At 40.6% G+C, this 13,551-nt stretch overlaps 1 protein-coding gene and 1 pseudogene across 1 annotated transcript in view; one reads left to right on the forward strand and one right to left on the reverse strand.

The window, feature by feature from the left end:
• Positions 1 to 13,551, reverse strand: part of LOC124555372 (probable C-mannosyltransferase DPY19L1) — a 222,190-nt gene that overhangs the window by 32,110 nt on the left and 176,529 nt on the right. The window contains exons 9-10 of the mRNA XM_047129261.1: positions 3,643 to 3,860; positions 3,355 to 3,511 (exon numbers count right to left, since the gene is read on the reverse strand). Coding sequence (XP_046985217.1) covers positions 3,355 to 3,511; positions 3,643 to 3,860 — 375 coding nt within the window. The remainder of the gene's footprint in view (positions 1 to 3,354; positions 3,512 to 3,642; positions 3,861 to 13,551) is intronic.
• On the forward strand, positions 11,373 to 11,490 carry LOC124557572 (annotated as a pseudogene).

Consider the following 13,551-nt stretch of genomic DNA (forward strand, 5'->3'; position numbering starts at 1 on the left):
CTACTCAATTAAATAAATGAAGTAGATAGTGCCAAGTTTTTGGGGAAACAGATAGATAACAATCTTAACTGGAACATACATGCCTTAGAATTAATCAGTCACTTTAGTTCAGCTACATTTGCAATATGAATGGTTTGTTACAGCTGATTTAAAAATATAGAAATTAGTTTATTCTGCATATTTACATCCACTAATGTGTTTTGGAATAATTTCTTCAGTGGAAACTCAATGCACAAGTTTAGCAAAGGGGTTGGACAGAAATATGGAAACACCACAAGAAATGCATCCTTGAGCATAAATGCAGATGCTAGCCAACCTGCAGGTTGCGCTGTTGTATCTGACTACAAACGGCACCAGTACAATATCCTCAATAAGTTGCAAGTGTTAGTCATGGTCAGAACAGTGTTCTGTATATTTGTGAGAGCATTATGTTGGGGCTGAGTGTCCGTGTCTCAAGAGGATGTATCGATGATTTATATCACATACAGGGAAAGCAGAAAAACATCATCCACTAAGTCACAACACAGACAAAAGAGTGTATTGAATGACTGTGACAGGCAATCACTGGAGAGGATTTTGACAAAAAATTACAGTATGACAGATGCAAAAGTCACTGCAGAACTGAATGTTGCATTCATGAACCCTGTCAGCACCCAAACAACACGAAGGAAGCTCCAGAAGCAGGAAATTACAGTGCAAGTTGGAATTCTAAAGCCACTCCTCAGTGACACAAATGCCGCACTAGGAAAGCCATAAATCTGAGCTATGGACCAATGGAAGAAAGTCATTTGGTCAGATGAGTCTTGCTTCAAACTGTTTTCAACTTCTGACCAAGTTCATGTTCCAAGAGTGAAACGTGATGGGGGTTCGGTGATGATTTGGGCACTCATATCACAGTATTCCATGGTCTCCATTACTACTCTACAAGGTAGCATTACTGTCAAGGATTATGTGACCATTTTGGCTGATCAGGTCCATCAGTGTTGATTCCCCAATGGTGATGCTATGTTCCAATACAATAGGGAACCTGTTTACACACCTTGCATCATCCAGGACCGGTTTTGTGTGCAGAAGGATGAATTGTCACCTCTCCTATGGACATCACAGTCACTAGATCTCAGTGCTACTGCACCTCTTTACAGTCTACTTTGGAGAGGAGGGTACTTGATCACTATCCATTTCCATCATTGTTAGCTGAACTTGCCACTATATTGCATTAAGAATGGTGTAAGAACCATACAGGATGTGTATTTATCCATTCCAAGATGAGTTGAAGCTGTTTTGAATGTCAACATATTTCCCAGACTGTACTAGGCATGTTAGCGGGTTGTATTTTTCATGTTTGCATATTTTATCCACCCTCTGTATTTTAAGAATACTGAAGCACATTATGTGAATACTATCTGGTGTTGTTTTAGAACAACCTGAGAGATCTCTTCACAAAACATGGTATTTTTAACAACAGTTTTGCAATACTTATATATTTTAATGTGCTCTGTTGCTATAAAAAAAGACAGTACAGAGCATGAGTAAATATTACGACTTAACAACAGTAAAGAATTGGAATGAGATACAAGTGTACTCATCAACCTGCCACCAGATCATATTTATGTTTTATGAATAGATGGTGGAGGTTGGAACTGAATTCAAGAAATATGAAGTGCAACTTCCTTTACTCCAATAAAAAGTAGTACTATCACAGAAACTCTTGGAATTAATGTTTTAGGCCCTTTTATAATTAATGTTAGCACTTAAACATAATAATATTAAATAATGTTTCATTCTACTGCACTTACATAAAATGAACATCCTTGACTTGTCTCCAAATCACAGATATCTCTCACTGTAGGATAGAAAGTGATTAATGTAATGTAACCACCATTGCCTGAACGCTGTTACCTCTACAAGTGACTATGAAAAAACTGTATGTTTCTTATGCATATTAAATTAGATTATTATTGCGCTTAAAAATATAAGAGTGACACTTCCAAATGTAGGATTAATCCTGCTCTAGCTGCACAAAAGAAATCACAAAATTTGCAAAAACCATGTTCTTTCTGCAAAATGGCCACATAACAAATTTTGGAATTTCATCAACAGTGAAAGCAACCTGTAATCTAGAAGCAATCTGAGGCAAAGAGAAAATGAACGCGACGTTGAACAACACAATTTTTGTAACACAACACATTGAAACTCCGAAGAAATCATTTCTCACAAGCAGAAATAGATTACAACAGCTACAAAACCTAGCAACAGTAACAGTAAAATTAACAGAATTAAATGAAATGACAATTCTGCATAGAGAAAAGAAAGGGAGAAAACTTGATGTCTTGGAAGAACTTGAAATTTTCAGGCACACACCAAATAAAGATGACATGTTGAATGAACAAGTACAGTTGAAAAATAGAAATTTCTTTAATGCTTTTAAACCAGTGCTCTCAGTTTTATGATACTTATAATCCACTTTCTCTCCTCCTTTTCAGAAACATTATTACCTCTGTTAAGTTATACTCATTACCAAATGACCTCTGTACCCTAGTTATGCAAACTTTCTTTTCAAATTCTGTCATATAATGAACTGATGTTCTTCAGTATGTATGCAATTCCAGTCGTATTTAACTCTGGTTCTACCTGTGCGACGTAAAACGTAGTGGACTTTGTACTATTTTATCCCGTTTGAAGCTCATTTATAAATGTTACTCAATAATTTGTAAAATTATTTTTTGTTAAAAGCTATATTGGCTATACGTATGATTTACTTCACAAAATGTATAATATACAAAATTGTTTTGCTCACGTTACTAGTGGTGCACCCTACATTACGTTTACTTGGCAGCATGACTAGTTGCCACACAGTCAGTCTCCTCACACCACACTGGTGTTACTTTATGTTTTAATGTTTGACCTTTTGAAGAACATTATGTTTTATATTTTAATGTATGACTTGAGCAACTCAGCTCTTAAATCACAGTACATCTTTGACAATATGTTCTTCATGTAAGCACTATTTGTTTTACACTCGTTTACATTAATGTAACTTTTATTAGATAAGATATTTAATCTGACACATTAATTTTAGGTAATTACCTTACCTTCTGATGAAGTCACCCTTAGAGGTGACAAAACCTGGTCAAGGTATATAGAAAACCTATGCAACTGGTTGGCTGATTGTTACATATTTTTCAAAAAAGTAAAATTATTATTTTTATTATTATTATTATTAGTAGCAGTAGTAGTAGTAGTGATGGTAGAAATTTTTATGGTGGACTTCTACACTTGGCATAAAGGGTAACATTCAGTGTAACACTAAAAAATTGATAATTTTGTTATTGTCATGTTTTAGATGCAAAATACCTTTCTTGAAGCAAGTAGTGATGCTGCAATACACAGGTGAGGTGTGAGGAACAGTTTCAGTCTCATTACTAAAACAGCCATAACACCAAATGCTGCCAGCTGGATAAAGGTGTAAACGACATCAGTATCCAAAACACTGACCATCTCATGCCACCTCCTGTAACATTATTTTTAAGGTTTTTTCAAAACTTGAAACAGAATTATACTTGTATTAATTACAGTACCAGTAAATTTACTAAATGATAATCATGATTAAGAAACACAACTGCAATTAAAGATTCATCTTACTTTTTGGGTTCTGAATTAGATTTTTCATTCCACTGACTGTACCAACTCCAACATGCAGTTCCTACTGCAATAATAGCTGCAGGTAACAACAGTGTCTGGGACAGATTTTTTATAACTTCTATGGGCATAAAATCAAATTCAGCAGCACAGGTATACAACATTGTGTGAAAATCCTTGTAGCCCGTGAACTTTGCCCTGAAGATGTTAAATACATGAGCCTGAAATTGAAGTAAGTGATTTATGTTATTGTGTACAATAATAAAAAAGAAATATCATATGTGTGTGAAAAACATGTGTGGAATGAGATTATACAACAGATCACTGTTACAGTTACATTTTAAAACTGAAAGTGAAAAAAAATCACACAACACTGACAAATTTCTACTCAAATAAGAATAATAGGGCTGAGTGTTGAAGTAACTTTGGGCACAGAGGAAAGGAGGCAGAGGACGAGGAGAGGGGCTGCCTGTGGGAGAGTACAGGGGGAAAAGGGCACAAGGGGTGAAGGGTGCTGGAGGAGAAGGGTGCAGGAGGAGGAGAGCACATGGGAGGTAGAGTGCTGGGGCAGTAGGTTTCTGGGGGTTAGGGTGTTGTGGGGGGTAGGCTGCAAGGGGGGGGGGGGCGTTAGGGGAGTAGGGTGCAGAGAGGGGATTAGGGCATGTGAGATGAGGACGTGGGGGGACGAGGGCATAAGGGCGCAGAGGAGAAGGGAGAGGGGGAGAAGGTCATGGAGGGAAGAAGAGACAGGGAAGGTGGACATAAGGGAAGATGAAGATATAAGGAAGAGGGATGTATAGTGGGAAGAACAGATGAAGGAAGGATGTACGAGGAGGTGGAAGAAGAGACAGGGGGATGAAGAATTTAAGGGGAGGAGGAAGAGCCTCTGGCAGTTTCCTCCTCCTGTCAGAAACGATGACTTATAATGATACTGTGCTTCCTTCCCTAAATAATTGGCATTTGCCTGAAGGGTCCTATTAAACACCAAATGCTGGAGAGCTCTCAATGACCAGCATTCTCTTCTGGCTTGTCTGGATTTTGAAGAAATATTGGCAATAGTCCAAACAGATGATACATCCTATAAGTGTCCAGATGAATTCACAGCAGTGGGCAACATGTACGTGATACTACTGCCATCTGTACATGTGCCTAGCATATCCCATGACTTTTGTCACCTCAATGTAATGCACTTCTTGTGTGATCAATGTTAGTTTATTGCATGTTGATCAACTGTGAACATCTTTTAAGGTTGAATTTGCTTTCTCTACCAGAGTATCATGTAAATGTGTGATTTTAAGTTTACCAAGGGTATGATTTGGAACTATTCACTCGTCTGTCCTCACTCGAGTGTAACTGGCAGACAGTGGTGGATTCACATATCTCTAGGCAGAAGGCGAATGTTGGAAATTGCACAGCTGCCCACTTATGCCTATGCAACAGGTATGCAATATCTGTTTCACTAGTGGCTGATTACCCTGTCAAGCCCAGAAAACACAAGAAGATGAGTACATTTGCTCATATGGAGATGGACATAACATGCAGATTGGGAAAGAAGACCAGTGTGCAAACAGTATGCTTGCCAAGACATGGAGGAGGTTCTGTTGGCACGTATTGAATACATCCAGCTGCAAATTGCTGCTCATCTCAGCACGAATGACTCTTGTACATGAGTTTCGAGGCAATTCTTTCTTCTTTAGATAGTTGGCTGAATTGGCAAAGACAGGCCCACACATGAGGTGGAAGCAAAGTCCTCTATTTACAGCACTGTACCCAGTATCAATCATGGTTCCCTGGTTTGGAGCTAGTTAGTAACTCTTAACCAGACGCTCAGATAATTCTTATTCAATCTTTGATGTGAATTTTTCAACCTCTGCTATTGAGTGGAGAAATTTAGGGCCCACCTCAATAGGTCAGGTATATACTACAAAAAGAAGTGGCTATGCGGCCACCAGGATGCGTGTGGCATGCACGTGCAGCATTCATGATAAGGTTCCAGAATCTTTACTAAAGGTAATAATGCCCACTCTGAAACTGAAAGTGAATATCAGTGAAATCTTAAATACAGATTACATATTGTACAGACAGGCTGCATGCCAACAGTTGTGGTATATCGACTGCCATAAGAACTCGATAATATCTAGTGAGGTCATTACGGAATGCTAATGTGAAATAATCTGCGTGAGGATAGGCAATAAAGGCTGATCAAACATGGTAATCTGATGCATTTAAAGACAATATTGGCAGAGCACTTCAGAAAAAACTTAGGGAATATCTCCAGTATGTTTTCCATTATAATATTGCAACAGGGGGAGACTTCGGTTTTCCAATTATAGAAATACCCAACATGGTTTAAGAGCAGTGTTTGGAAGTTACTACAAAAGCAAAGAGAGCTGCATACTATTTTGTCAAATACTGACATTTTTATAAAATCGTGGCTGAGTATTCACTATGTAAAGCACACCTTAAATTGTGGCCGGTTCCTGCTGTAAGTTATAAGCACAGAGAGCTGGACTACAGATTTATGCACAGTCGAAGTGTAGTTGGCAAATAATAGCTGAAAAAAGGTACACTGTACATCCATTCAATAATTTCAGGAATGCCAAAATGACAGATATTGAGATAAGTGATTGTGGAAAAGATAATCAAGTAAAATTGCTAAATAATGGAGAGCATTTGGATTGGATACAATAACTGTTAGATTCTACAGAGATTGTGTGAAAGAACATGGTCTTCCCTTCTAGTAGTTGTCTATTATAAATCACTTGAGTGCAAATGTTACTGAGCAATTGGGAAAAAGTGGTGGTCAACCACATTTTCAAGAAGCTTCATTGGACAGACACGGGTAAAAGTAGGGTTACATTGCTGACATCAATCTGTTGTAGAATTATGGAACATATTCTATAGTCGCAAATTATGATTTTTTTGGGACTCTCCACTACAAAAACCAATATGGATTCCATAAACTGACATCATGCGAAATTCAGTTCGCTCTTTTTATCTGTGAAACCCAGAGCACCACAGACAAATGCACTCAGGTTGATGCAGAGTCAATTGACTTCTGGAAGAAATTATATATAGTTTTGCATTGTCACATTGTAAGTAAAATACAAGCTAAGTATCATACCAGATTTTTTAACACAATTCAGGACTTCCTGGCAGATAGAATACAACATATTGTTCTTAAGAGGATGAAATCGACAGATATGAGGAGTCACGAGGGAGTGTTATAAAGCCACTACCGTTTACAATACGTACAAATAACTCGACTTTTCCCTCAGTTTTGCCTGCATATGTGTTCAACACATATACTGAACACACCCTATCCTCCTCCTCTCCTTGTCCACCTCATTCTCCCACCTCTACCCGTCTAACTCCCCCTCCCCATTCTTTCTGTCTCTGCATCTTCTCCTCCACCTCTCTTTGTCTATTTCCTCCACTCCCTTTCTCTGACCACATCTTCCTGCTCACTCCCTCTTTCCGTCTCTGACTCCCCCTCTTCCTTTCCCACCCACCCACTACTCCTCTACACCTTCCCGATGCCTCATGCATCTCCCCCAATTCCCTCCTCTCTGTCCATTTTCTCCTCCCCCTCATTTTGTCAATCCCCTTCTCTATACATCTCAACCTGTCCCCACCTATGCTCATCAGCATATGTACCCTTTGCAATACAGTTTAATAAAGTAGGCCGATACTACTCCCACAAAACACCTGTAACACAGGGCAGGCTACACATCAGTGGCTTTAACATCATTTATTTGCCCCAGATGTACAGGGCGCCACGCAAAGAAGGTTGATAAATCAGCCCAATACTACTCCAACGCAACACGCCTGTAATTCAGGGCAGCCTACATGTTGGGGCCTGGAGAGCCATTTCTTGTGCCTGATGTCCTGCAAAGCAGGTTGATTTGGCAGGCCGATACCGTTCCCACACAACATGTCTATCATGCAGGGCAGGCTTTTCACCAGGGGCTGGAAAAAAACACATTTTTGCCTGTATCTCCACTCCTATTGGAGCTAGGGGCTTATAAACCCCACTGTTCTGATACTTGTGAGGCCTGCTGTTCCTGTACGATATTTGACATTGTTATTGTCTGTAGGATGATTGAAAAAACAGAAGACAGTAGCAAAATAGAAGAAGATCTATGGAAGGTCAATGATTGGTGCTGGGACTGACATTTGAGCCTGAGTGTATATAAATGTCCCATATTGGGCACAAACAAGCAAAGAGATCCATTACAGTTTACTTACGCTATTGGTGATAAATCATTAGAAACCCTAACTTGCGTAAAATGCCTGGGAGTAACCAAACAGACTGACCTAAAGTGGAACAATCGCTTATTATCAATTGTACGAAGAGCAGACACCCGACTGAAATTCACTGTAAAAATCTTACGGGAATTAAATTCGTCCATGAAAGAAGTATCTTTCACAACACTTGTAAAATTGATTCTTGAGCACTACTCTCCAGTCTGGTACCCTTACCAGGTTGGAGTAATAGAATAAGTAACGCAGATCCAATGAAGAGTTGAATGTTTTCTCACAGGATTGTTTAGTGAGTGTAAAAGTGTTACAGAGACGTTCAACAAACTCCAGTAGCAGGTGCTAAAATACAGGCATTGTGCATCACAGAGAAGGTTATTGTTGAAATTCTGCGAGCATATGTTCCAATAAAAGTTGAGTACCATCTTACTTCCTCACACATCCATCTTACAAAATGACCACAATGTCTAAATCAGATAAATTAAAGTTCATATCGAGCTTCATCAACAGCTGTTCTTCCCACAGACCATTTGCAAATGGAAACGGGGATGGCGAAATTATAATGATACCAGAAACACTGTCTGCCACAGACCATAGGGTGCCTTGTTAAGTTTTGATGAAGATGTATTCTGTCTGGTTCCCTTTTCCAGATTTTTGTGATATTTCAGCAATCTGCCACTGCAAGCCTATGGCAGTCATCCAGACAGACTGAGGATTGCAACAAATAAGTTTGCTGAAACTTTGTAAAATCTGGACAACATTGATACTATATCATATTTTCAACAATAAAAATTAGTAAATATATTCCAATACATGAGCAGCAGTAGTGTTAGGCCGAATAAAGTCTTACTACCATTGAACTCATTTATTAAACAGGACAGTCAAGTACAAAACAATAAATGTTGCCCTCAATAGCCCTGCTCTTTGCTCTCCTGAGCTCTTTCCAAATCCACTGCATAAGATCAAAGACGTCGATGGGATAGGGTGCATTTACTAGCCTGCTATAAACTGAAGTATATCTATGAGCAAATTCGTTACATTTAGAAGGCTGAGACTTGCACTGCCACAAACACTGAACAGTAACTGAAAAGGAATCATTGTTTCATCTGGGATTAAAAATATTATTATTATTATTATTATTACTATCAACAAAGATTCTGTTTTCCACTTTTCTAATACCGTCTGCACAGTTACAGGTGTTTATCAAAACCAGTCTTGGTCCTAAGTACTACTCCAAGAAACTGGTATATTAATGTCCGTCGAATCTGATAAGGCCGGGACGCACACGGCGTGCCAAATTGACGCGTGCAGCAAGTACAGGCAACGGGCGGACCAAACCCCGGCCTGTCACATGGCGTTGCTCGGTCCTGCTCGAAAGTAACGCAGAACGCCACGACGTTTCATTAAGCCTTGCGGTGCGGCATTTTTCGGTCGCTACAACTATCTTGAGTTCGGCGGAACCGCACTGTCAACGCTGTTTAACTTTCCTAATTTGTTCACGGTGTGAAGGACGTTCACAAATCCTGTGGCTGTTCGTACGAAAACAGGCAGCTAACGAGCTATCTTCGCAATCCTTTAAAACGTAGGAATGACAGAAGAGAGGGATGAGAAGTCTCAATTCACATAAGCGACAGATACTACATATTCGCTATGAAACAAGATTACAATATCATGCAGAAAGAATTTGGAGATTTAGTTGACAATGAAAGAGTAAAATGTTACAACGACTGACAGAAGGGATTCATTGTTCTGTATATCAAAAACCACTAGTGCCAAGTTTGCCGGCCTGTAGCACGGAAGAAATTGGTGGTGCAGATTGATAACGAAGTCGCACGCATTATTCCATTGTCAGATGCAACAGTTTTCACTGGAACAGAACAAAGGGTATGGATACCTTATACATTACTACAAAGCATGTTGGATAAGTCAAGGGGCATACCTGGAACGATTTTTAGATTTAAAACTGACTATTGAGGAATATATTAAGGTCAAAGGAGTGCAAGAACGAAAATTAGAACATCCGCAATTGAGTGTACTCGCATTTTAAGTAGACTTGACTGCACACTGCCCACAGCAAGGTAGCTTCTTTCTGATTTGGTGGGGATGCATTTCAAAAGAAATTCGCATTGTGGAAGGGACGCACTCTGACAAAAGACAGTCCAGTTCCATAAGCTCACTGGCGTTAAAGAAAACGCGGCGTTTGAAGAATTCATTGTGACCTTGAAAGAATTACAAGGCTAGTTTTACAAAGATTTTGAGCACAGTGCCAATCTTACATCTGTTTCCGAGCTGTTTTTGAGACAGTTCGCCGTTTCAGTTGAAAGTGCCAAAGTACATGTGCAGATGTAACTGACTGACCTGCAAGGCAATTCCAGTTTTAACGACAATTCTTTTTACGTTCAAACGCCTACATTGCTTTCCTCATGTAGAGTTACAAGTCTCCATAATGAGGTTGCAAAAGTGCTACAATATTTCGATCGACATATATGCGTGAGACTTTTTTTTTCAATTATGAAACTAAAAAATGGTTAAATGGCTCTGAGCACTATGGGACTCAACTGCTGAGGTCATTAGTCCCCTAGAACTTAGAACTAGTTAAACCTAACTAACCTAAGGACATCACAAACATCCATGCCCGAGGCAGGATTCGAACCTGCGACCGTAGCGGTCTTGCGGTTCCAGACTGCAGCGCCTTTAACCGCACGGCCACTTCGACCGGCTATGAAACTAAAGAAGTCACGATTACGTGGCAACTTGAGTGAAAAACTGTGTGAAATTGTCTGTGTCTGTCCGTATGACGACAGTTTGTACCAGATAAAAAGTACATTATGTCTTCAGTGTGATAAAAATAATTAACTAATACTAAAAATTTGTTTTCTTTGTGAACCTATGTTGTCGCAAGATGTAAAACCTAATAGTATGCAGTGCAACTGTATGCCATGTAAATACGGCCCGTTCGCAATTTCCCCCACTTCCCCATCCTCGCGCTCAGTCTGGCTTGGCGTTGGGGAAATACGAAGCAAGGCCAAGCGCCTTGGCACTCGATCCCGGGAGTAGCCCGCGAGCCGAAATCTTGGCCGTCCCTGTGGTAAATGTTTCACAAAAATTTAACTTTAATTGTGGTATGGCCTGGGTGACACACTCCCCTCCCCCAATTTTCTTGCTAACTGCTCACTGCTGCTCCTACTCCCACACAGTGGCGTGAAGTCACATGCTTTGAATAACTGAGTGAAATTGCCTGTTGTTGGTTGCTGTCGTCCATTGTTGCCAATACTCCATAGTGGAAGAATAGTACACATCATCTTCAGCACGGGGATCCAGCTATCGTTAAATTTCCTACTGAAATTGCTGGGCTGTTGAACAATATCTATTGTCTCTCTGTATAGCCTTTCATGGTATCCGCTTTTGGCTACCAGTGCTTGAGTCCTATCAAAATGAATATGGTGGATTCCTGTCTACAAAACATGTTCCACGCCAACGGCCTCGCCGCAGTGGCAACACCGGTTCCCGTCAGATCACCGAAGTTAAGCGCTGTCGGGCTGGGCTAACACTTGGATGGGTGACCATCGGGTCTGCCGAGCGCAGTTGGCAAGCGGGGTGCACTCAGCCCTTGTGAGGCAAACTGAGGAGCTACTCGATTGATAAGTAGCGTCTCCGGTATCGTAAACTGACACATGGCCGGGAGAGCGGTGTGCTGACCACATGTCCCTCCATATGTGCATCCAGTGACGCCTGTGGGCTGAGGATGGCACTCCGCCCGGTTGGTATCCTTCCAAGGCCCTGTTCGGACGGAGTTAGTTAATTAGTTAAAAGCATGTTCCATGACAGCTGATCTCTCAATCTCTCCCTTTCTAAAATCGCCCTTGTGCTCTTCTAGTCGTCATCTGACTGTTCTTTTTGTAGTACCCACATACCCTTTCCCACAACTGCTTTTTCCAGCGGTTTGTGAGTATCCTTGGCCACTTTTAGGTGATTCTGTATCTTCCAGGTGGCTTTCTAGAGTATCGCAATGTTCCATTTTGTTAAGATTTTTCGTACGTGGTCAGTAGTATCCTTAATGAAGGGCCAAGAATGCTCACAAACTGCTGTTAAAAGCAGGAATTTATAGGATTCCATGAAGTTGTGGGGAGGTGTACACGGGTACTACAAAAAGAACGATCAAAAATCGAATAGATGAGCACAGGGACAACTGCAGAAGGGGAGAAACTGACAGATAAGCTGCTGCGGAACATGCTGTGCAGGGGGCACAAGACCACCACATTCATTTTGATAGGAGCCAAATACAGGCAGCCACAAGACGCTACAATGAAAGGCTACACACAGAAGTCATAGAGATTGTTAAACACCCCAGAAATTTCAATAGGAAGGACGATGACTTGAAACTGAATGACATTTCGATCCTGGTGCTAAAAGCGCGTACTAGTTTTCCACCAAGGGGTGATAACAACAGCTGACAACGGCAACCGACAATGGTCAATTTTGCTCGAGTATTGAAAGCATGTTACGCCGTGCCACTGCAAGGGTGCACATGCAGACAAAATTTTGCAGCAGCCAGTAGCAAGTCAGGGTATCAATCAGACACTCAAAGAAACTGTGATCCGCCTTGGAAATGTCCTCCACAGATGGGAACTAAACATTGGCTTGGTTCAAATGGCTCTGAGCACTATGGGACTCAACTGCTGAGGTCATTAGTCCCCTAGAACTTAGAACTAGTTAAACCTAACTAACCTAAGGACACCACAAACATCCATGCCCGAGGCAGGATTCGAACCTGCGACCGTAGCGGTCTTGCGGTTCCAGACTGCAGCGCCTTTAACCGCACGGCCACTTCGGCCGGCAAACATTGGCTTGATAACGGTATAGTAGCCCAGAACATTTTATGAACTGTGCTGCTACTTTGTTACTATTATGGATAGAGAGTTACGGTTCAGTCAAAATGTCTGTCTTTTGTGATTTTTGACACAATTTCACTGTAGTACTGAAAAAGACTTATTTACAAACTTTACTAGTTCTTTTGTTTTTCCCCGTATCCTTTTTTCTACAATATTGGGCCACTTTTCTTGTCTTTTGAGCATTAAGTGTTATCATTTGATGACTCTTTTGTGACAAGCCAAGACAGGTGAGATAGTGTGGAGGAGTACTGGGAAGTGGAGAGTGTAGGGAAAAGGAGATGGAATGGCAAGAGGATGGAGATTAGAAGGGAAGTGGAGACGGGCAGGGAAGTGGAGAGGAGAGGGCAGTGTGAGACATGAAAGGAAATTTAAGAATCTGCAGCAATACCGTTGGGGAAGTTACAAAAGAAAGAAGTAAACGCCAGCTAACAATATAAAATCAAGCTAGGTAGTTGTTGATAACAATATGGGCAAACCAAAGTAGACCATATAGCATCCACAGTTCTTTCTTCATTCTTTACAAAGATCCCATATGGACAGCGAAAATATTTAATTAACAGTAGACAACTGTAGCACAAAATTAAACTAAACTCTGCCTGAAGAGGCCATGAAGGCCAAACGGTACAGACCGGCCGCTGTGTCATCCTCAGCCAACAGGCATCACTGCATGTGGATATAGAGGGGCATGTGGTCAGTTCAAAATGTGATTAAGACTAAAACTGATGCAACTAATAACAAATCCACTTAACTGAAGGTACTA

This window comes from Schistocerca americana, chromosome X, assembly GCF_021461395.2.
Source record: "Schistocerca americana isolate TAMUIC-IGC-003095 chromosome X, iqSchAmer2.1, whole genome shotgun sequence".
Classification (NCBI taxonomy): Eukaryota; Metazoa; Arthropoda; class Insecta; order Orthoptera; family Acrididae; genus Schistocerca; species Schistocerca americana.